This window comes from Vipera ursinii, assembly GCF_947247035.1.
Source record: "Vipera ursinii genome assembly, chromosome: 3".
Lineage (NCBI taxonomy): Eukaryota > Metazoa > Chordata > Lepidosauria > Squamata > Viperidae > Vipera > Vipera ursinii.
The window spans coordinates 117,906,211-117,931,738 of NC_139516.1; the positions used below are offsets into that span (position 1 = coordinate 117,906,211).

At 42.0% G+C, this 25,528-nt stretch overlaps 1 protein-coding gene across 9 annotated transcripts in view; it reads left to right on the forward strand.

The window, feature by feature from the left end:
• The first annotated feature begins 13,338 nt into the window (after window positions 1-13,338).
• Window positions 13,339-25,528, forward strand: part of RRBP1 (ribosome binding protein 1) — a 53,981-nt gene continuing 41,791 nt past the window's right edge. For 2 of the 9 annotated variants that reach the window (XM_083358919.1, XM_083358918.1), the window contains exons 1-4: window positions 13,339-13,585; window positions 16,297-16,938; window positions 18,858-19,006; window positions 21,443-21,565. In XM_083358919.1, coding sequence (XP_083215045.1) covers window positions 16,317-16,938; window positions 18,858-19,006; window positions 21,443-21,565 — 894 coding nt within the window. In that variant the 5' untranslated portion in view covers window positions 13,339-13,585; window positions 16,297-16,316. Of the gene's footprint in view, window positions 13,883-14,490; window positions 14,579-15,250; window positions 15,527-16,296; window positions 16,939-18,857; window positions 19,007-21,442; window positions 21,566-25,528 lie in introns of those variants that run through there. The other 7 variants (XM_083358915.1, XR_014492042.1, XM_083358913.1 and 4 more) reach the window with 7 other exon arrangements.

The following is a 25,528-nucleotide window of genomic DNA, read 5'->3' on the forward strand; positions in this document are numbered from 1 at the left end:
TAGGAGCTGGGGAGCGATGCTGCCTCAAGAGGGAAGAGCGTCGGGCGGGAGCCGGCAGGGCAGTCCTGCACGCGCGCGCAGGACTGCCCTGCCGGCTCCCGCCAGACGCCAGCCTGCCCTGCTTCCTCCACAGTGAGAGGGGAGGGCGTGCCTTCCCGGGCTCGCTGATTTTCCGGCATATAAGACAAAAAATCTTGAAAATCATCTCAAAAGTTGGGGGGTCGTCTTATACGCCCAGTCGTCTTATACGCCGGAAAATATGGTAGTTCATTGTTTTATTAGCCAGTATTCTGTCTCAATGAACTCCCATCAAATTTTGGCTTATGGCCATGATCCATTTTTGGTGAATATTCGGATTCAGATATTCAGTTTCTCATTGGCTCGTAACTCATAATCAGAATGCAAGGATACAACTCTGAACCAATATTTGCATTGGTAGGTCGTGTGCCAAACAAATATATTTGCTAACTCTAGCTGAGTTTTTGTATAACCCTCTACATCTGTCCAGATTCTACATCTGTCAAAGATTCAAAGAATTCTTTGTTAACTATAGATATTAACCCCATTTTTTTTCCATCTTGACATTGGGGATTTTTTTTTGTTTCTGCAGTTGATTTCACTGTACAGGAATCACAAGTGTTATCTGTTTAGTATAGAAGCAGCAAAGGGGAGTCATACCTGAAAGCATTCTTTAATTTTTTTAAAAAATGATCTGAGTGTAATGTAACTTGAAAAACCTTATTATAAGTAGCAATGGTGCTCTCTAAGATTGGTTGGTTGCTTACTGGGCATAGAAGATGTCAGATAATGAAATATCTGCAAGCAAACAGCCAAGCTCACAGAGCACCAAGGACTCCAGAGTGTGACTCCTAAGCCACATATATTCTCTTCTATTGGATAAGTAGTTAGGAGTTAACATTATGATTATCAACATTGACATTATATGATTTTGATTTCTCATGTATAGATATTTTATGGTTAGAATCTACCTTGACTCAATGTAATGTAAAAAATATTTTTTTTCTTGGGGGGAAAAGGAATCTCTAGAAAATTCATCTCTTGTGGGAAACTCTGAGAAACTTCTGAACCAACCACTACTATCCTTGTCTAGGTCTTTAATTACCTCTTCAGCACCGTTGCAAACTTTGATTGTTCTTTCTCATTTTGAGACGGTCTGAAGCAATGACTAGCAAAGTTAGGGAAAATTTCAAAACTATCACAGGAATATCTGGGTTCCTATGTTATATAATATTCTAAAGAGTCCACTTGGAAGAAGGTATAAACGTATAAGCCATGAACCAGTAGAGAAGCAATAGGTATGTGACTGTCCATTACTTCTAAATATTATTTGAAAATATCTCCTGACATATTTAGTGCCACAGTTCTTTGCTCCTTGCTACATACAAGTTACATAGTGATGATTCTGTCTTCTTTGACTGAAAGTTTCTCCTTTTTTAACTTTCATATTTACTCTATTCCGCTTTGCTTATAAAGAGTTGGTTACCATGTAGGGAGTTGTGGCTTATTAAATATAGTTTTTCATGCCATCATTGATAAAACAGGTAAACTAAGAAGAATACCTATATTTTTCAAATACTCATAATCATGATTCTGATTTAATAAAGGTAGTATATTACTATCATAATGACCTTGGAAACAACAGGCAGAATCTGACTTTTTCAAAAATATGGTTAAGAAATAAAGTAAGATAACAGTTTAATATATGAAACAGAACAAAGGTTGCTAGCAATAACTGCTGATTAATGAGTGTTTCTATCCTGAGAGATAAGAGAAAATAAGTGAAAATTTTAAAAAGAGAGAAGGAAATAAAAGATATACTATATTCAGCTTTACTGCATTAGGATGGTAGAAGAACCTTTAGCATTAGACTAAATCCCAAAATATTTTTGAAAAAAAGGTCATAATTGTGTCTACTAGACTCAGAGTATAAAAGAAGATGCTTAATGGGAACTTCACGTCAGGCTATACATAACACAGCAATATTTTTAGGGATCCCAGCATTAAAGATTTAGAAATGCTAGAACAGCCACAAAACTAGGAATTTCAGAGGTTCATTTGGCACATTCATTATAGATTACTCTAATATTATAAATTATTTATAATGTTAATTCCAAGCTGCCATAATCAGTTAATGGTTGCAAGCCAGAATATGGTTAATCTTACTGTCAGGTCTGCCAGCTTCATACTCCGTTGACATCCTGTCATAAAATGCAGGGGGCGGGGAGGAGGAGAATGGGAAAGTAAGGGGAAGAATGACAGAGATATCAATCCAGAACAAACCAGCTGATCAAGGACAGAGCCCTGAGAATGGAATGTGAAATTCCACCAAACAAGTGCCAAACCTCAACATCTAACTTGAACATCATTGGACACTGATGGACTGGTCAAGGGGGAGGGCCAGGGAAGAGGGAAAAACACCGGCTTTGCACGGGAATATTCAGATCCACCTTTCACTTTACAAATGAAGTCGAAGGTCTTCCTTTTTCTAAATGCCCAAATTGGGACAAGCCTGACACCTACATTATGGTAGCTAGAAATTAATTTGCTTCCAAGGTCATTCGCTGAACTGTCAACAGGTTTTTTAAAAAAGGAGGAAGAGGGTAATGATAAGATGCTAAGATTTTAAGCAGTCATGATAGTTAATTTGAGTGTCTCATGTTTGTACTAATAATACTAATAAAATACTCATTTAAGGAAGTGAGAATTTCAAATATGCAGGGATTCTGCATATTCACACACATACTCACATACACACTTGTCATAATCAAACATTGATGAGCTATCTCTGTAATAAGCCAGAAGCTGGGACGAATTGTGATTGAAGATAGATATTTGGAATGTTCTTGTTTTTGTCCAAGGCATTAATATTTCTATATTTGGTTCTGTGTTCTTATGATATTTTTGGTTTTGTATGCTGCCTGATGTCTTTTTGTTACGGTGCCCTTATTGATCTAATAAAACTGTATTATTAAGAGAAATAAAAAAGAAGTCTCCTTCCATGCTAACTAGATTTACTGTAGATAGAATCCTTGACTTACAACCATTCGTTCAGCTACCATTCAAAGTTACAATGGCATTGAAAAAATGACTTGTGATTGGCCCTCACACTTATGATCTTCACAATATTCCCCACACGTAAATGATCACAATTCAGGTGCTTGGCAACTGAAATGTAATTATGACACTTGTAGCGTCCCAGGGTCACGTGATCATCATTTGCAACCTTCCCAGTAGGCTTTTGACAAGCAAAGTTAATGGGGGAAGCCAAATCCACTTAATGGTTGCGGTGATTCACTTAACTCTGGCAAAAAAATTATAAAATTGAGCATCTCACTTAACAATTGCCTTGCTTATCAATGGAAATTCTGGTCTCAATTGTGATCATAAGTTGAGGACTATCTGTTTATAATATGTTGTTGTTTATTCTATTCCCTGTCCTTCTTTAAATACATGCTGGAGTGCCCTTTACTTGTAATAAGAAATTGTCACTATTTTCAGATTTTTTTTCCTGAGATCTGGGTCAGTCTGCATTCCTGAAAGGTAGTTTTTCAAATGATGTTAATTTTATCTATCCCCCAAACCAGAAATTTTCTTATGTAATTTATCTTTTCAGGATCTTTTGTACAGATGTACATGAGCTCTTGTAGAGTATGAAAATTCAAATAAAGCTCTTGTCAGGTCCCTTTGGAATGCTGCCATAAGAAAGGGGAGCATGAATGGGTGTGGATTGAAGATGTCTCTGTATTGCTAGCATTTGTTTCGCTTTGATGTATTTATATGGGAATTAGGGAGGGGGAAATTAGAGAAGGGGAAATGCCCTTGGGTCCATCTGTGTTCATTCCTGCTGACTGGCACCTGGGAACACGATTGCTTATCATCTTTTCGACTTGAAGTTCTCATAACATCTTCACACCAGTGGATTGGCTCCTGATGGACTGGAACATTGGAGTGGAGCTGATAAAACAAGACTTTTAGCTTAACGCTTTTGCGTGGGAACTTCAGGTTCTGCTTTTTTTACTCTGCAATCACTTTCTCTCAGTAAAAGATCCTCTTTAAAACAATGCTTGTTTCCTGAGTTGTGCTTTCCTGGGGGAATAGCTGAGGCAAGTCCTTATAGCTCTTGATAAAGCTAGGTTGAACAACAAAGATGTCCAGTTGACAGAAGTATATCAAGAAGAATGCTATCAAAAATCTGAAAAATTTTCTGAATCTGCAAAAGAAGGTAAAGCTTTGCTAATAAGACACAATATAGTATGAATTCTTCATGGTACATTCTGAAACATGTTAGTAAAATGTTGAGGTCTGTAAAGAAAGTTAAAATTCTGACTTTCCATATGCAGTGTAATATTTATATGGGTGAAAGATGATAATTGTTAGACTTTGTAGTTTTATGACATAGTGACTGCAGGTCTTGAACATTGTCCCCAGATTTGCGTGACTTTTAAACAACCACAAAATGGATACCCTGAGCAAGGATGGGAGGCACTCGGTATACTAGCTCTGTCTTCTGTGTATGTTTATGTGTAAAACAGAGCGGCCTAACCAGTTGTAGTTTTAAAACCTTACATCTGAGAAATAAGTGAAGAGGAACAGGTACTTTGTAGGACACAGGTCCCCATTGACGGTATTTCAGCAGGGAACTAAAACACCTAGTTCAGCTACATAGAATTGGCTTCTTATTTCCTTGCTTTCCAAATTCATGGTGCTATTTATTGTCACAATGCTATATTTTTGTGAAGTTTGTACTTTTAGATAGTTGTATTACTATATCTTATGGTGTGTTATTTTTATCTTCTGAGTCTGATCATTATTTATTGCATCTGTTTATTTTAACTTCTAGTGGCTGAGCTGTTGGTTGGGAATGAATGGAAGTATACTTTGTCTCAATGATAACATGTGGACAGAGTTGCTTAATTCATTCTTTGCATCAGTCTTCATGCAAAAAGAAACTATAGCCCAACCCACCAAAAACATCTGTAAAAGACAGACTAGAAATCAAACTTAAAATGAGCAAAAAAAAATGGTAAGAGAACACTATCTGACCTTCATGAACATAAATCACCAGGACCTGATGAAGTACATCCCAAAGTTCTAAAGGAGCTGGCAGATGTCATCTTAGAATAATTTCATCATATCTTTAAAAAATCCCAGAGCAACGGGGAACTACCAGAGGACTGGGAAAGAGCTGATATTCCCATCTTCAAAAAAGGAAAGAAAAAAAAGCAGACCCAGGAAACTACAAACCAATCAGCCTAACATCAATACCCTGGAAGATACTGGAAAAGATAATAAAAAAAACAGATCCGTGAACATCTAGAGACAAGTAAAGTAATAACTAAAAGTCAGCAGATCTTGTCAAACCAATTTTATTTCATTCTTTGACAAAGTGAGTAAATTAATAGACCAGCGAAATGCTGACATAATATACTTAGACTTGAGCAAGGCATTCGACAAAGTAGACCACAAATTATTTATTGGTAAGCTAGAAAAAAGTGGGATAGATAGCATCGCTATTAGATGGAATTGTAAGTGGCTGACAAACTGTACTCAATGAGTAGTCCTTAATGGTACTACCTCTACATGGAGGGAAGTAATCAGTGGGTTACCACAGGGTTCCATCTTAGGCCCAGTACTCTTCAATATCTTCATAAACAACGAGCGAATAGAAGGGGAACTTATCAGATCAGATGATACTAAGCTGGCAGGAATTGCCAACACCCTAGGTCAGAGTCCCCAACCTTTGGGCCTCTTGCTCTAAGGGTCACAAGCCGTCATACGTGACTGCTTGTGTGGTTGGCCCTCATTGCAATGGGTTATTGAATGTAGGTATTAATTGTGTGTTCTAAATTCTAATAAAACCTCTGGATCCTAAAGTGAGACTTTTGTGGTGTGATTGTCTCTTGTTTCTCTTTAACGAGTTTTTCCCCTGACAACATCAACTGGTTTCTCTTGTATGTCCAGTAGAGCATCTTTTTCCTTGTTGTTCTTGTAGCTTGTTATTTTTAAATCAACTTTCAAATTAATCTCAGTCATGTCAGGTCAAATTGTTCTTCTTCCACCTTGTAATACAATCTATTTATAAAATTATATAATTTATCTGGACCCTTAGTATATTTGTAACTTTCTAAACTCACCCAGTGCTTTAAAACATGTTAGAACATAGAATAATAGGGTTGGGAGGGGCCTTGAGGTCTTCTAGTCCAATCCCCTGCTCAAGTAGGAGAACCTATACCAGTGATGGCGAACCTTTTAGAGGCCGAGTGCCCAAACTGCAACCCAAATCCTGCTTATGTATCATCGGGTGCCAGATGGGGGTGGCCCATTGGGTGGGTGTGGCCAATTGGGTGAGCGTGGCCCATTGGGTGGGCGTGGCTACAGTGGTAACAGCAGACTGGGTGGGACTAAAAAGTTCAATCAATTCCAATTTTGCGAGATCTTTTTTTCCCCCATGAGAAGTTGAAATTGATTGATTGAATTTTTTTTTGCACACGGCAGCGGAGGCCTAAAGCGAAAAGGTTTTATAAAACCCAGCTGAAGGTCTAGGAGTGAGGCGACGGCGCGCGTGCCCACAGAGAGGGCTCTGCATGCCATCTGTGGCATGCGTGCCATAGGTTTGCCACCACGGCCCTATACCATTCTAGACAAATGGGTGTCCAGTGCCTTCTTGAAAACCTCCAGTGATGGAGCACCCACAACTTCTGAAGATGAAACTGTATTCCAAGTCTGGTCTCACAGAATTGCATTTTTTTTTGCCAGCTGTACCACACTGCTGGCTCATATTTAAGTGATGGTCTACTAGCACTCTTAGATCCCTTTCACATTTGCTAATGTGGAGCCATGTACCATCTATTTTATATCTGCATTTGGTTTTTCCTGCCTAAGTGTAGGACCTTACTTTTCTCACCACTAAATTGCATTTTGTTGGCTCGGACCCAGTGTTCAAGTCTCTCATGGTCCTTGATCTACATCAGGACTTTTCAACCAGTGGTACGTGGACCACCTGTGGTACTTTGCCACGTGGCAGGTGGTATGCGACCGTCCTAGAGAAGTGTAGTGGGGGAGGGGAATGAGCAGAAGCGACCCAAGCCTGAGGGAGAGGCAGCTGCAGCTGTTGGACTGTGAGCTTGGCAGAAGCCCCAGGAGCCAGCAGGGCTCCAGCTGATTGGCTCTTGCGGAAGCAGCTCGGAGCCGGAGATGAACTGAAGAAAAAGGGAGGGGAGGAGAGGCTATAAAAGGAGGTGGTTTGGGCAGGAAAGGGGGAAAAAGACAACAGGGAAAGGTTTAATCCCTTTAAACAAATGTAATTAGTTTTAGCCTGTTTAATTCTTATGGCTTTTAGAAAGTTTTCTTTGAAGGTAAACAGGCTTAATTTAAAGCTAAAGCTTTTCACAATTGCAGGAGCTTTTCAGTCTTAAGTTGCAACTTTGTGACACGTGACATGCCTGAGGCAGCTTTATTTTGTGAGCTTTTCTTGCTTTGCACTTGATTCCTGCGTCTTTAAGGGACAAATTCATCATACATTTGTCAGTACAAAGGGAAAGTGATTCAGGAAAGGAACAGCCACCAAAGAAATTAAAACTGGTACTTTTTTCCTTTTTTTCTACAGTTTGTAATATTTTATTAGATTATGCTTTGGAACTCTTTGAAAGGACACTAAATTCACACACTTCTTTTACTAATTGCTTTCAAAAACTGCTTATTAACTGCTTTTCATCTAATAGAATCCTGGATCAATATCTGTGAGCGCATAGAAATGAACAAGATAATTAACTAGAAGCCTGCATGGATTTGTCAAAGATAGATCATGCCAGACAAACTTCATTGCCTTCTTTGACAAATAGTTGATAAGGGAAATAATGTGGACATGAGTTTACTTATGTCATTTGACAAAGTAGACCACATTTGACAAAGGCATTTGACAAAGTAGACCACGCCTAAAATAATGTGGGATAGATAGTACGACCACCAGATGGGTTTTTTGTTTTGTCATAGAACGCACTGGAACAGAGTTCCAGCAGCTTTTTTTGACAGATTTTCCAGAGTTGCTTTAAACAAAATCCTAGTCTTTTAGATACACTAAAAATTGGATGGTTTTTTTTTCAACTACAAAGGTAAACCTTGTAGGGTAGGCAAGGCGGGTTGTATGATCTGTGTGAGTTCCGGCACCTTTTTTTTTTTTTACAAGAAAAAGCCACTGAGTACAACTACAATGTGGAGGGAAGCATGCAGTGGGGTAACTCAGTGTTCTGTTTTGGGCACAGTGGTCTTCAACATCATAAATCAGGGGTTCCCAATCCCTGGGCCATGGCCCACTACCAGACCATGGCCTATTTGGAATTGGGCCAGTCTGCTGCTCACACGGCTCAGTTCCCCTCTCCCCCACCCAGTCCGGCTGCCAAGCCACAAAGGTTGTGGACCCCTGTGATAAATGAGCCAGACAAGGGGAACTCATCAGATTTGCAGACTACACCAATCTGTGGAAATAGCTAATACTTTAAATGATAGACTCTGTCTACTGTCCAGTTGGCATTTCCAGGGAAAAAAAACTCCTGGGACATATTTTTACCGAGAGTATAATACTTTATTGAAAAACTACATTGGCACTGAAGAAGCAAAACCAGTTCTGGATTTCCTACGCAAATGCACACATAATTATTTCCCCCTTTTTCTTCAAGCCACACACAGTCCATTACATCCACCAATCACTTCTGTTCATTTTGTTATGAGAAAACAGCTAGCTACGCTTGGTGTCCTTGTAAATTCCCAGAGATGCCTCAGTTGCCCAGATACCATGCCCCCACCTTTGCATTCCATTCTATAACCCGTCTCCCTTTTTTGTCAAGCTGTGAGTGAAGGAGAACATGTAGCTCAAGGCCTTTCAACCTTTTCACCAATTGTACCACTTTTAGTATATGGCAATATTCGAGGACCACCTAGCAAGGTGTCAAAAACTTGATGACCAAAAAGAAAAACCTGTACAAAGTTGCAATTGCACTGAAATGACTTATGATCATTTTTCACACTTAGGACCATTGCAGCATGCCCAGGGTCACATGATTCATATTTGGATGCTTGGCAACTGATTCATATTTATGATGGTCACAGTGTCCCAGGATCATGTAGTCCCCTTTTGCAACCTTTTGACAAGCAAAGTCAATGGCAGGGATGCTGGTGGCCAAGTGCTAAGGCGGGACTTCCTTCCCTCTCTCCCTGCCTCCCTCCTTCCCTCTTTCTCATTCCCTTCTCCTTCTGAAGAAAGAATTTGAAACACAGCACCCCCCCATATTTTTCATCTTCCATAGATTCATCAAACTAGGAAAAGCCTCCAGAGACAGAAAAGACAAGCCATTGAGGAAACTAGCTTAGAAAGGCACATTCCCCTTTAAGAATTAGCTACTGGCTAGAAAGGAAAGTTAAGGAGCGCAGCCAGCACTTAAGCAAAAAAAAATGTAATAAGTACTGGCTGCTGGCTAAGGCAGCCTGCCCAAATGGCTCCATTCATAAGCACATAAGAATCCTTCCACTGTCCATCTCCCTCCCTCCTTCCTTTGTGCCTCACCTCCAACTGATGCTGCCTTTCTTCATTGTTGCCTTTCTTCATTCCTCATGGAGGGCGACCCCTCCCCCACTGCATTTCTTCCCTGTTTGCTGCCAGCACAGGTGGCTGCCACAGCAGTTGTAATTGGCTCATGGCCAGCCTGCTTGATCTCCTCTCCGCCCCCCTCCTCCTTCTTCTTTCCCTTCATTGCAGTTACAGCTGATTCCACCTCCTCCCAAGGTTGCTTCTTTTTCTCTCTCCCCCAAACTGCCTCCTTTTATAGCCTCTTCTGTCTCTACCCCCCTCCTCCTCCTTTCTCATCCGGGGGTGAGCCAGAAGTGAGCCTGGGGCCTTTTCCTCACCCCAGTCACTCTGCAGCTCTGGAGGACTCTCTCACAGTAAGTCCTTGGCTCGTTCCCTCCCCCACTACACTTGGCTGGGCAGGGCTGTGTACCACCTGCCACATTCTAAGGTACCACTGGTTGAAAAGCCCTGGGCTAGAGGGTCTTTGAAGTGCTTCTAAAATGCAGCCATGAAGTGGTCAAAGTTTCTCAGCTCCAGGGTGTCATCGTTATGGAGGGTGACCATCCATTCAACCATGGCCCCCGCTAGTGCCATGTCACAAACCGCTCCTTAGCCCCTTCAGTGGCTATTACTGGACCACACTCATGCAGGTATGTCCAAATATTGCCAGGAACAACCTCAATTGTTTGAAGTCTCTGTTGAACTTTACCTCCAGGGCTGGTGTCTTGAGTCCTCTCCGCTTTGCTGTTGCTGCTCCTGCAGCTGGTGCAGGCTGGGCTGTGGGGCCAGGCACTGGGACGGTTGTGATTGCCAAGGGGCTTGCTGCTGCTGCCATTGCGGTAGTAGCGGTAGTTGCCGCCTCACTTGCCGTGGCTGGAGTTGACTGACCAGTGGGATGTGCTAGGACTTCTTGACCTTTGAGATTACCAAAAGCCCACTTCAGGAACTTTATGGCTTGCTCCAGCATCCAGTCCTCTCATTCCAGCTCACCTGTGCTCAATTCTTCCTCCAGTTCCACCTGGGTCTCTCACAGTGGCTGCCTCAGCCCCCACAGGTGAATGTCACTCCCATAAGTTTCTCTTCCCATTCTTTCTTCTTCCTGACACCAAGGGACCATTGGAGTCTTGGTGGGTTGTCCTCTCCCAGCCCTCCAGGCTTCAATTTCTTCTGGTCACTTCCTTGAGCTGACATCCTTTGCACGGTCCCCACGGTAGAGGTGGTTTCCTCTCCAGATTGACCACAAATGCAGAGCTGGCTTAATGTCAGACCTGCCCCAATCAGATCCCTTAGGAAAGAAAAGCCTTTGACTCCACTTGATTAAAGCAAAGGTTGTTTTACTAGGAGTGTTGGTGGCAATGAAATCACTGTGCTCATAAAAATAAAGTGTAGGTTTGCCCCCAGCCCATCCCTCCTTCCATGACCAGTCCATTTCCAGCCAACTGAAGCTTGCCAAGATGTTTTGAGAATTCTGAGATGTTTGTGGGTAATCCGTATACTTCTTAGGGTACTTGGCCATGGGATGCTGGTACAAACAGGATCCAGCTGCTTTGGTCTTTCTCACCTGTCATTCCCCCCTCCCAATTTCCTATCACATACACACAAAGCTTTATTGCCCTTTCATCCTTCTCCCTTTCATCTTCCCCCCACCCCACTTCTTTTGATAGCAGGATACCTGTGAGGCCTCAGCCAAACCAGGCAGAGCTGACACTAACTGTGGTTTTACTAAGGATTTATAAAGCAAGATTAATACTTCATGTGATCTTGATTCCTCTGTTAATGCAACTTAGGATTTCATTGGCTTTTTTGGCTGTTACTGCACACTGCTGGGTCATATTTAAGTATGTTTACTAGGACTCCCAAGATCCTTCTCACCTACTGCTATTGAGCCAGACTTTATCTAATCTGTACTTGTACATTTGGTTTTTCTTGCCTAATGTAAAACCTTACTTTTTTCTACACTGAATTTTATTTTGATGGATAAGGCCCGGGGTTCAAGTCTGCTGAGATCCATCTGGATCTTGAGCCTATCTTCTGGAGTGTTGGCTATTCCTGCCAGTTTAGTGTCATCTGCAAATTTGATGAGTTCCTCTTCTATTTCCTCATCTAAGTCATTTATAAAGATGTTGAAGAGAACAGGTCCTAAAACAAGTCCTTGTGGTACCCCACTGCTTCCTTCCTTCCATGTAGATGTAGTTCCATTGAGGACAGCATGTTGAGTGCAATTTATCAGCCAGTTACAAATCCATATGGTGGTGATGCTTCTATCCCATATTTTTTTAGCTTACCTAGAAGTAGGTTGTCAAATGTCATAATGAAATCCAAGTATACTATGTCCACAGCATTTTGGTGGTCCACTAATTTAGTCACTTTGTTGAAGAATGAAATAAGATTTGGCTGGCCTGATCTGTTTTTGACAAACCTGTGTTGCCTTCTGGTTATAACCTTGTTTGCTTCTAGGTATTGGCAGATCTGTTGCTTATCTTTTCCAGGATCTTCACAGGTATTAATGCCAAACTAATTGGTCTGTCATTTCCTGGATCTGATTTTTTTTTGCCCCTTCAACTTCTGTTACATCCTCCAAGCCAACCTTTAGGATGTATGGACTTCAACTCCCAGGATACTGTTTGAGGAATTCTGGGAGTTGAAGTCCATGCATCTCACAGCCAGTTTTATGTGGTGGTTAAGGCACCAGGCTAGAAAGCAGAAGGCAGTTTCAGTCCCACCTTATTCATGAAAGCCAGCTGGGTCCAGGGGGGGGATAGTCATGCTCTCTCAGCCCAACTCTCCTAATGGGGTTGTTGTGGTGGGAGAAATAGGAGAAGGAAGGTGTGGTGGATATTTTTTCCACCTTGAGTTATTTGTCAAAATAATAAAGGTGTGATACAAATGAATAATCTTAAAAGTTGCTGAAGTTGAGAGACGCTACTCTAGACGTTCCTTTTCTATTCCATTTAGTTGTCCTAGACTAGAACCGAATTTGCTCAAAATTTCTTTAAAGCAGCAATGCCCGGAGACTTCTACCCACCTCTGCTCTTGCTCTAAGGCAGACATATCAAACACAAGGCCTGGGGGGCCGGATCTGGCCCGCAAAGTGGTTTCATGTGGCCCACAAAGCCATCCTGGAAACAGTGAGGGAACGGCCCCCACTGCCTTGGCCCTGGCCCAGAGCCCCTCCTTCTGCCAGAGACCCTCAGATCTGTCCCACTCCTGCCCAGGCCCCCATAGGCACCCTTGATGCCAACGATGTAGAGCTGACCACGCCCACCCAGTAGGCCATACACACTCTAGCCACGCCCACCCAGGCCACACCCACCCGGCCCCTTGAGGGCAACCGCAATGCTGATGCGGCCCTCAATGAAATTGAGTTTGACACCCCTGCTCTAAGGGCACTTTCCATTTGTTTGCCATGAGCCCCTTCCTCCGTTACTTAACTCGACCCGTTAAATCAGGGGTCTTCAAACTTGGCCCTTTTATGACTTGTGGACTTCAACTCCCAGAATTCCTCAGCCAGCTTTGCTGGCTGAGGAATTCTGGGAGTTGAAGTCCACAAGTCATAAAAGGGCCAAGTTTGAAGACCCCCTGCGTTAAATTCCCAACTCTTCCTCCCCGCTGCATCGACTGCTCCGCCTCCAGCTCCAGCCGCTTTTTTCGCTTTCTGCTCGCTGGGCTGGGACACTTTTGATTGGCAGCCGTGACACCCGTCCAGGGCGCCTCCCCTGCCGAAGCTCTGGAAGTCGAGAGAGGAGGAGCCGAGAAGCTGTCCGCTGCCGGCCCCTGGGGGAAGGCGTATTGATTAATGCATTAATTTGCAGTGCCACGACTTCAGTTAGCAACCCCGACGCAAGCAAGGGGCAGCCCTCGGGGAGCCAGTAGGCAAGTTCGGACGACCTACTTTGGAAAGGAATTCTTTTGCCGTTGTCGCCTATTTTTTTTTTCCCCAAGACTTCGAAGTTGGACGGAGAAAAAGTCGGACAAGAAGGGTTCGTTGACTACCTTTCCAAAGTAGGAAGATTTCTGGGATGGCTGCGCCAGGGTAGCGCAAAGCAGTGGGAAAGTGAGCAGGAAAAAAAAGGAGCAAGTTTTCCTTTAGAAGTTTGAGGGAAGCTTGGGGATTCGGGTACCGGGTAATTTAAGTTAGGTGCATATAGGTAACGGATCAGCTTGGCATCGGGAGTTCGTGCATGCCCAAAATTGGCGTAAAAAAAGCCCCCCCTCGCTGCTCCCTCCTTCCGCTGCGCGATAGCGGTGCTTAGAAGCGACATTTTTGCTCTTGTCCACGCGTATCGTTGCGTGTCAGATGTAAGTGGGTTGCCTCCTTTCTTTCTCGGAAACGAAAATGACAGCAACTCCCCACAGCTGCACCTAATGGGCGGTGGGGGGGAGCATTAAGGGCCAGAACACGCAGCTGGTGTGTGTGTGTGTGTGTGTGTGTGCGCTCCGCAAGGAAGAAATGAGTAATCATCTGCACAAAAGAACCCATTTCTTGCATGAACTAAAACGGACCGTCCCTCCCGAGCAGACTTATGAGTAAATACTCATTTTTTATCTCCACGCCGGGCTGCCGAGAGGACGAAAAATCAATGTAAAGAAACTGAGAAGGCAATCTTTAGTTAGGATTGTGGGTTTGATAATTTTGGATTAACACACATGCCCCGCCGTCGCCGCCACCGCATAGAGGTCGGTTGGAGGACAGGTTTCTAAAAAGCCTTGCGAAGGCTGGCGCTGTTCTTGCAGGAATCCTAAATTCCGAAGGAAAACGACAGGATGTGCAGGGAGGATAACCTGCAAGGCCTGTTTCAATTTCCAACTGCAGTTTGATATGTACTTCGGAATTATTTCCCATTTAGCATGCTTTTGGCAGGCTTGTCACTGATTTTGTTCATCTTGCTCATCTACCTTGTCTCCAGGAGTCCCAAAGCTTCTTCGGGCTTTCAAAGGGCATCTATGCTCTACTAAATGCTGCTGCTCAGAATGGTGATGTGTCCAATTCTCAGGGTAGGAGGAATGTGCAAACAGTTCAGTGTGCTGTGCTTTAGATGGCTGGTGCCTCCCCCTCCCCCTCGCTCTTCTAAACTTTCACCTTCCAGATCAATATTTCCTTTGCTCGATTAGGACTTTTATCTGTTCCTGAATTAAACTATTATCTACCACGCTTATGTCAACAAGTGTACTGCCGCTTCTCCTCTGCAATTCTCTCCTTGCCTCTCTTGGGTGACGGCTTCCTGTGAAATATTGCTGTCCTGAATTTAACTCCTTTGCTTGCTTGCTTCTTCTGCAGACGGAGGAAAAAAAAACCCAAACACTTAACAATCACAGCACTTTAAGAGAAATGAGTTGGGAATCAATAGTTTTAATTAGAGATGTTAATGTCAACAATCAACACTTATAACCTGCAGTTGGATTCTCAGTCTAAGACTGGTGGAAACAGCCCTAACCAAGGATCTAAAAATTACTAAGTAGCATCTAAGAATATGGGCAGTTCCAAGTAGGGTGCTTTTTTAAAAAAAAAAAATAGGGTATTCGGGTCTAATAAATTCAGTATTTTCAGATATCGAGGAAGTCCTTTAGGTATGGTCCCAAGGGCTTCAATCACGATTGATATAACAACAGATTTCTTTTACAAGTCTCAATATTTCATATTTTTCCCCCCAATTGTTTTATCTCTAGCGTCACCTGGAATACGTAGATACATCAATGAACTAGACTTTTTTGTTTTCAATAACTGTAATATCAGACATGTTATGAACAAGATGCCTATCTGTTTGAATCTTAAAAGTCCTATAAGATCTTAATACATTCATTTTATTGTTGCTATTGACATTTTTTATTTGAAAAAAATGGTCAACCCAAGCTGGCAAAAATAGCTAAGTGGTGCAGATGTCACCAAGTCACAAATCCTACCACAAATGACATTATCTTAACCTTTGATTGCATTGTTCTCTGGTAAGCACGGGTCTTGTTTGCACTGAAAAATCCATTATTTTGAAGTTGTATTTTTAAAGACGTAGAAAATGTTTGTTTAGGTCGAAAATGTTTATGTTTTTTTTGAAACTAGGACTGTATTGTTTACAGTCTTTTATATTTATGTATTAGATCAGATATGCTTTTAATGATGACTTTATACTCTCGTATATCTTTGTGATAGTCTGCATATTAGACAAATAATTTCATTAATGTAGGTAGGTAGAAAATATACATTACTGAGATTTATTGTATACTTTCATAGTAACTTATAACTTTATCATATTAGTCAACATTAGATGTTTACATTAAATTTATTAAGTTAAAATGCTGTATTTTGCAAATAGTGTATTTGTACTTGGCCAGTTGAGGCTGGTTCTGTTTAGCAAATTTCAGGCTATTTGCTTCAGGTTTATTGATATAAGTGTTCAGCATTAAGTTACAGTCACTCAAGTTTTGAGGAGGTTATACAGTAACTCAATGGTAGAGTGTATAATTTGTGCAGGAATCTCAAGTTCTGTTTATGCAACTCCAAATAAAATATTTCTGGTAGAGAACCAGAGTACCTTTTTCTTACAACCAAGGGAGATGGAGTGATTTGTACTGTAAAGCAGTGTTTCTCAACCTCGGTAGCTGGGGAATTCTGGGAGTTGACACTCGCCCATCTCAAAGTTACTGAGGTTGTGAAATGCAGCTGTAACTTAAACACTGAATCCTTATAGATTGCATTAACTTTCTCTGGTGTTTTTCAGACAAAGATCAGGCAGCAGAAATGGAATTTTATGACCCTCAGATGCTTGCAGTCGTGGCCTTTGGTGGATTCATGTTTATCTCAGCTATTGGAATATTCCTGGTGTCCACTTTTTCTATGAAAGAGACAACTTATGAAGAAGCTCTGGCAAAACAGCGCAAAGAGCTGGAAAAAGCTAGTCAGCATAAGACGGAGAAGAAAAAGAAAGAGAGACCTGTGGAAAAGAAAGGAAAGGGGAAAAAAGGAGAGGAGAAACCTAATGGAAAAACACCAGATTTGGGATCGCATCATACTGATAGTTTTAAAGATGCTAGTCCTGAACCAATTTTGATTATTGAGCCAATAGCCTCTCAATTACCAATTGCATCACGTTCAGTTGTTCCTCAAGTGGAAAAGTCAGACCTGTCTCCTAAAGACAAGAAAAAGAAAGAAAAGAAGTACACAACTTCAAATGAACTGGTTTCTGATGGGAAACCCAAGGAGGTGCCAGTAAGTGCTTTCCCAACATTGATAGCTCAGCAGCACAGCCCATTTACTAACTTGGCCAATGTCAAAACACCAGAAGATCTTGGAAACCAAGAAGAATTGAAGCATGATAGAGAATCTAAAAAGAAAACTAGTGTTAAAAAGAAGAGACAGCCAAGTAAGTCAGTTACTGCAGCTATATTAAAGCTTACAGGCAGAATATTTTCATACATACTGTATATTACTCCACTTTATATTCTTTATTTATGTATGGTGGTAGATCAAAACCTGTTAGCCGAGTAAAAGAATGTCATAACTGAGAAGCTGTCACCATTCATTTTAGGTTTCCATATTTTTCCATCCTCGTTAGCCCCACACTATTTCATATGATCCTTTTTTTCCCCTTAAACTTCCACTTTTTCTCTTTTGGAGGATTTCATCATCAACCAGCAACATCTTCCCCTTCCTTAGTCCTTTCACTCTTCCTTTGAATACTTGTTTTGTGATTTGAATTCCTATTATTATATGACCAAATCTCCTTAACTATTTGTTTTGTACCTATCACTCACTATTTTATTTAATCAACATTCATTCTGCACCCAATCATACGTGACCCTCTCTTGCTTTACCACAACTCACTTCTTAAATAACTTATTTATACTGCATTCATTTTACTTGTGTATTACCTGATATATATATATATATATACATATATATATATATATAAAGGTAAAGGTTCCCCCGCACATGTGTGCTAGTCGTTTCCAACTCTAGGGGCCGGTGCTCATCTCCATTTCAAAGCCGAAGAGCCAGCGCTTGTCCGAGGATCTCTCCGTGGTCATGTGGCCGGCATGACTAGACCCCAAAGGTGCACGGAACGCTGTTACCTTCCCACCGTAGTGGTCCCTATTTTTCTACTTGCATTTTTACGTGCTTTCGAACTGCTAGGTTGGCAGAAGCTGGGACGAGTAACAGGCGCTCACTCTGTTACACGGCACTCGGGATTCGACCCGCCAAACTGCCGACCTTCTGATTGACAAGCTCAGCGTCCTAACCCACTGAGCCACCGCGTCCCAAATATATATATATATTTCCATATAATATGCTGGTCAGAAGCATGCTATGTAGCAATTTTCATTTTTTGACAAATATTTGTTCCTTGAAACAGACTACTATCAATTAACTTTTTACCAGCATTTACCCATCTTAATCTTTTATTATCTTCCTGTGTTCAGATAAACATTCAGCTAAGAAACACAAATTGCAGTACTCTTTCCTCTATTTTTTGCCATTGTTTACTCAATTACTCAATTGTTTACTGTAAAACACAGCCATTTTGTCTTCGATGTATTAATATTCAGATCTAATTTGCTTATGTATACCAGATCTGGTTTTTATAAGACTTTTAAATTAGCCAATCAATCAGTCAATCCATCTGATAGGCAAGATTTTCTCTGTAGAACTTCATATTTCTGAACAAGATAGATGAATTATTTTCCACTGTAGTAAATAATAGTAAATAACATATTTTATGTAATTGCTTGGAATTCCTCAGAATAAATAATTCAGGAAACTCTCTTAATCCTTCAACTATTCTTTAGTAAAAAGATTGAAGTTCTGCTTGTTATGCATCATTACATAAACCAAAAGTTCTGGTGGTTTGTTTGATCTCTTATTAGGGATAAGAGAATTTTACAAAGTATAAGGGCATCCATTTTTCAGAATACTACAATAGTGCTCAGTGGCCATTTGCTGAAGTTCAAAGGAAATGGAGATCAGATTGTGTCAGTAATGAGGCAATCGCACCAAAAATCAGGATCCTTTCAAGTTTAAGAACTTCTCTGCTTCAACTGATTACAAGGCTAACCCTCCATTGGAAGATCAATGAGTTGATGGGTTAATAACATTATATTGGGCTTTCAAATTTATTGGATTTAGTACAATATGAGGCAATTTTTGTAAAGAAGTCACCCAAATAATAAAGGAAAGAGTGCTGAAAAGCTTCACACACTTTAAATAATATAACATTTATTTTTGCTAATAAGTATGTCTTTCAAACATTTAAGTTGCTTCTCTTTTACCAACTTTTTTTTGTAGCTACCATAGATGATGATAGCATTCCTTACATTCCCTACAAAACTCTGATTTCCCTAATCAGAAATACATTTTTTGATGAAAGTGAGGTCCAGGAGTTGATTGAAATCTTAACCAAGAAAGCAGGAGGAGGTCAAGATCCATGGTTTGTGGTATGAATCTTTTTTGATATTCCAAATTCTACTAGGACTTTCTTATTTCATTATGAAATAGCTGTATAAATTCTCCTTAGCTATCTGTGATAAATTGTGTAACATAAAGTGACTTTGGAGAAAAAGATATAATAATAATAATAATAATAATAACAACAATAACAACAACTGGATGACAGATTAAATAGATGGAAAACCAAAGCTTTGCATGGACAGCATTTGAAAAACATTGAAGGAAAATGTGATAACAACTTGACATGGGCATGGCTTAAGATGGGAACCATCAAGAAAGAAATGGAAGGCTTACTACTGGCTGCTCAAGAACAAGCACTACAAACTAATGCCATGAAAGCGAAGATACAAAAATCGACTGACAATCCAAACTGCTGACTTTGCAACAACAAAGTTGAAACTGTTTCACACCTAATATGTGAGTGCAGCAAAACCGTGCAAACTGATTACAAAGCTAGACATGGCTGAGTTGCTAAATTAATCCACTGGGCATTGTGTAAAAAATACCACTTGCCTGTGTCCGAAAAGTCATGGGAACATAGGGTGGAAAAAGTTGTTGAGAATGAGAGGATGAAGATCTTGTGGGACTTTCGAATACAGACGGATTGCCATTTGGAACACAACATGCGTACAGCTGATTGATATTGCTGTACCAGGAGATTCCAGAGTTGAAGAAAAAGAACTGGAAAAAATTATGAAACATCGTGAACCTGGCCATCGAAACTGTGTGATTATGGTGAAATGTGTAACAGTGATACCCATTGTCATCGGGGCACTGGAAACTATGTCGAAAAACTTTGCAAAATACATCAAGAAACTGCAGCTTCCTGCAATAACTCTAGTAATGCTACAAAAAACTGTGCTACTCAGAACATCTTATATTTTAAGGAGGTACCTGGTTGATACCTAGGATGCTGGCAGCAACCTGTGTCAACCATCAGCGCCAGTCAATTTGAATAATAATAATAATAATAATAATAATAATAATAATAATAATAATAATAATAATAATAATAATAATAATAATAATAATGTTGGAAGGAAACTTGGAGGTCATCTAGTCCAACCCCCTGCTCAGGCAGGAAACCCTATACCATTTCAGACAAATGGCTGTCCAGTCTCTTCTTAAAAACTTCCAGTGTTGGAGTATTCACAACTTCTGGAGGCAGGTTGTTCCACTGGTTAATTATTCTGTCAGGAAATTTCTCCTTAGTTCTAGGCTGTTTCTCTCTTTGATTAGTTTCCATCCATTGTGTCAGAACCCTCAATTATTAATTACTCATATTCTCTGTGGTTAAGCTGTTCGGGTTCTGCCATTCTCCTGGGGGGGGAGGGGGGAGACCAGGAGGCTTTGTAGTGCAAGTTGAAGGCTTCCTCTATCTGCTTTGATGTATCCTGTATGGGGTGTGAAAGGAATGCCTCGGGGCCATCTGCCTTATCTTAGTGCGGAGGGAGGAAACGGCAAAGACCTAACAACCTTGAGAGAGGCACCTTATTGGTTTGTTTCCCACAGTTCGATATCACCTATGGATTGGCCTATTTGAACTGACTGGATGGACAGCTGGGGTGGGCTTATTATTTTGCAGGTTTAACCTATTGATTTAGGCGGGAAGCCCTCAGATCCTGCCTGGCTTTCCTGCTTTCTGTGCCTGCCAATAAAAGTTCCTTTTGAAATGATGCCAGTTTCAAGAGTTCTGCTTTCTTGGTAGAGAAATGGAGGCAGGTCCTTACATTCCATTCTCTTCAGCAATGCCAGTAAATCCTGTGTTCCCCTTACAGAAAATCAGAAATCTTTTTTTGTGTGTGTGTGTGGTGGGAAACTTTCTTTACTAACATTGTACAAAATATACTGAAGTATGAGTGGGAAGAAGAAAATCAAAGGAAAGGATGGTAATCAATAAAGTTAATATTACATTAAAGTATATGTTAATTTAAGATTAATCTTAATTTAATGTTCATGATCTCATCTTTTGGAGTCCAGATATAGCCATGGCCCAGCCAAAGGCTCTTCTTTGTCTTGTATACTTTTATCGAGGAATAAGTGAAATAAAATGCTCCTTGGACCAAGATAATTCACATTTTTACCTAGAGGGGAACTGAAGGGAAAAAAAATGAGGCTACAAGGTGGGGAAAGAACAAAGACCTAGAGAAAAAACAGATACGAAAGGAAAAAATAGGAAAGTGGAAATTGGCCTTTTATATTTTAATGGTTCCCTGCACCACATAAACTATTAATGACGGAAGAGCAAAAGGAGAGGAGAGGCCGGCAGCTAGAGGAAATGTATTTTTATTTTTTTTACAAAAGATCTATACCAGTGAGATCATGGAACAGAAAGTACCTTGGAATATGGGTAAAATACATTGTTTTTGAAGCATTTGAATTAAGGACTTTTTTTTTTAACTTTTCATCAATTCTTGTTCTAGGCAACTCAGAAGGGTGATCCCATTGCTGTTCTAAAACGGCAGCTAGAAGACAAAGAAAAGCAACTTGCTATGGAACATGAAAACGCAACTGCTATAAAAACTAAATGGAACGCACTTACAAAGGTAGGATTTTGTTGCTTGAAGACTTCAGAAAATGAATTTTAAATAGACTAAGTTAAGGAGAAGTTAATTAGAAACTGTGCTGGTACAGTGGTTAGAATGCAATGTTGCCGGTTAACTCTGCCCACAGTCTGCAGTTCAATCCTGACCGGCTCAAGGTTGACTCAGCATTCCATCTTTCTGAGGTCAGTAAAATGAAGACCCAGATGGTTGGGGGCAATATGCTGACTCTGTAAACCCCTTAGGGCTGTAAAGCACTATGAAACAGCTGGACAGGTGGGAGCAATTTTCACTTCTGGTGGTGAAATATTCCGCAGGGCTGGGGCCAAAGCAGGAAAGGCTCGTCTACTTCACTCTGCCAACCAGCATTCCTTGGCTTGCAGCAGGCTGCTTCCACTGTAGTGAGTGGTGTGGACTAGTATCACTGAGACAAGACAGCTCCTTAGATACCCTGAACCCATGTCATATAGGGTTTGAAAGGTTATAACCAACACTTCGAATTGGACCCAGAAGCAAAATGGTAACCAATGCAGTATAAAAACCTGGTTGTGCCAGTTGGCTTGGGGCGCAAGAGGTGTGCTCAACCAATGGGCTGATGGGGTAAGAAGATGCCCATGCCATCTAACTCCTTTTTGATACAGCGTTGTGATTAGAATTGTAATTTTAATTTTTCTATATCTTTCTATTTATTTGCAAATTGGCCAGAATTGCCTTATTGATGAGGGGGCAGCATATATATTTAATAAATAAATAAATTATTCCAAAGGTTAAGAAATATCCTATTGCCATCTCGTTAGCGTTGTCTACCTCTTGTCCCAGTCATTATAAAACCCGATGAAAAACACAGAACTGAGACAGAGTCCTAGGATGCTACATTCAAGACTGCTTTATGGTCTGGAGCCATCAGTGAGCAGTCACTGACTGGGTTCACTCATCATATTGAATCATGACTTCCTTAACAGTGGCATTGTCAGGTCTGCCATCTTTGGCTTGGCACTTTACTGGCATCCTATTATCAAAAGGCTAGGAGAGAGGGAGCAAGCCCTAATAAGCAGGCATATACATAGAATGAAGGCTACTGCTAAGCTTGTAAGCCGCCCTGAGTCTTTGGAGAAGGGCGGGATATAAATGGAATTAAAATAAAATAAATAAAATATATATGGGGATGTGATGGGAAGCAGGGAGGGGGGATGATAGTGTGATGAAGACCAGAGATACATGGAACTCAAGGCCATGCACCCTGAGAGTGGAATGTGGTGTACCCCAATCATCTCAGCATTTCTCAAAAGACCTATGCGGCACTTCATTAGCTGAAGATGAACTGGTCATGGGGGGAGGGCTGGGATGAGGGGTACAATTTGTAACTTCTTCGCACAGGAAAACTTAGTTCTAGCCTGACGTTGCTGACACCAGTATCCTTTAGTAAAATAACCTATCACTTCAACCTAATGGAGTCGAGGGTCTTTCTTTCCTAAGGGACCTACCTGGGGCAGGTCTGACACTAGGCTAGAACTGCAGCAAACAGACAAACCAGAGAGACATCTGTACCTTGGCAGCTGTGCTCACGAGAGCGACCAGGAAGAGGTCTAACCTGGGGGGATGCAGCATCCTTGAGACCCTATGGTAGAATAGACTTCCCCGAGTGGCTGGGGAAGGTGGAAGCCTGAGACCCCAATGGTCATGGGGAAGAAAACTGGGAAGAAAAGCCATCCAGGCTGACCTTCATATGTGGGAGCCAGGGGAACTGCCGGAGAGAACTGCACAAGGAGATTGAGGAGGAGGGCGAGGCAGATCAAGAATACAAGATGCTGGAGTGCACAATTGAGTACCTGTGGGGAGCCTTCAGCAACCTTAAGGCATGAGAAACCCTGGTGCCAATGGCACAACTGACTACCCTACCAGCTCAAGCCCTCACTGATGATGGCGCAGCCATGCCTGCCACTACAGCCCAGGGGCAGGGTCCAGCCCTGCAACCTGCTACCTCCCCAGCAGCCCAACCAGAGGTCACTGATCACCAGCTCTCAGGGTGAAGTACAACGGAGACCCTAAACAACTGGAGTTCTTCCTAGCCTAGGTCTGGACCTTCATGCAGGAGTATGGCCCAGACATAAACACCAAAGGGGCAAAGGGGTGGTGCGTAAGCATGGAATTGGAGGGGACCACAGCCAAGTGGATGGTCACCCTCCACAACGATGATGCCTCAAAGCTGCGGAATTTCGATCACTTCATGGGGGTCCTACAAAAGTATTTTGAAGATCCCCTGGCCATCCGCAATGCCAGAACCAGAATGAAGACCATAAGCCAGGGCTGCTGATCAGTAGCCTCCTACACTCAAGAATTCTGAAACCTGGCATGCCGGCTGACTGACTGGCTACAAGACGTGCTAATTGAGTGTTTCCAGGATGGGCTGAATGATGATTTCTGCAACACCTGCATCTCCAGGAGTGCCCCCCCCCCCATGCCTGGCTGAGGAAGTCAAAACTGATCTGGCTCATTCAAGGAACCAGCCTGGCTGTGTGTGGCAGAGATCTCTTCTGGGGAAAAAGGAAGCCCTGAAGCCACCGTCCTGTGAACAGAGCCTACGCCGATGCTCCATTGGCTGTTTTAAGTGCAGGAAGGAGGGGCAATGAGCTGCTGAATGCTGAGCCCTGTGCCCAGCTCAGAAGACGACCCTGAGACCTGCTAAGAAGTCAGCAAAGCAGTCTCAGAGAACCCAAGAGATGGCCTTGGAGAAAGTGGAAGACATTGAGTTCATCCCATCCCCCAAGGATGACAAGAGAACTCTGTCCCCACTGATGGTCTGATGGAGAGCAATACCAACTCTGATGATGACCCCTTGGTAAGTTGCCCAGTGATCCCAGTGATCATCCCCATAGAGCTGGTGGTTCAATCCTTGGGGCACCAAAGGAACCTGGTAGCCCTCCTGGACTTGGCTTGCACCCAATGCCTTCTCAACCCTGCCTTAGTTGAGAAACTAGGCTTGAAACTCAGGCAGCTTGAAGTGCTTATAGCTTTTTGCCAGCTGGATGGCTCAGTAGCTGGGGGGAACCAGCAATGTTCATCACTGAGGCAGTAGAAATGAGATGTGGGGGACGCACACAGAGACTTTGAGCTTTATTGTGGTGCCTGGCATGGAGAGGCCCCTTAGCTAGGTTTGGCATGGCTACTGGAGTGGAATCCTTATGTAAAATGGAGGAGGAAGTTGTTAAAGATTCAGTGGGCTAGCCCCAAAGGGATACTGGAAAAGAACCTGAGGCCTCTGTCCCTAAGCTACCACAGGTGAAGCCAAGAAGGGAGGTAGGAGCCACAATGAAAGAGTGCCCCAAAGGCAATCCCCAGGTCCCTAGAGAATATTGGGACTTATGGGACATTTTTAGCGAAAAGGGCTCGGACATGCTTCCACTCCACCAACCTACTGACTTGCTCCATAGAGATTCTGCTGGGGGCTAAGTTGCCCAAACCTAAACTATTCTTGATCACCCCTAGAGAATTAGAGGAACTGCAGGCATTCATAGACAAAAACCTGAAGCATAGCTTCATACAACCTTCCTGGCCAAGAGTGGCTGCTCCAGTGCTATTCAGAGAAAAAAAAGGATGGCTATCTTTGTCAATGCATGGACTATCGTGGGCTGAATGCTGTTTGCATGGGGAAACATCTACCCTCTTCCCTTGATGAAGGACATGCTAGCCCATTTGGCCAATAGAAGGATATTTACCAAATGGGAGGCATACTACCACGTTAGACTCAAGGAAGGTGAAGAATGGAAAAGGACATTTAATTGCCTCTTAGGGATTTTCCAATTCCAAGTCCTCCCCTTTGGACTGCAGGGTGCCCCTGCTGTATTTATTCAGCTGATAAACAAGATGTTGCATGAACACCTATACAAAGGGGTTTTAGTCTATCTCAATGGCATATTAAAAACAACTAAGACGGTGAAAGGCCTGGAGACTAAAACATATTAAGAA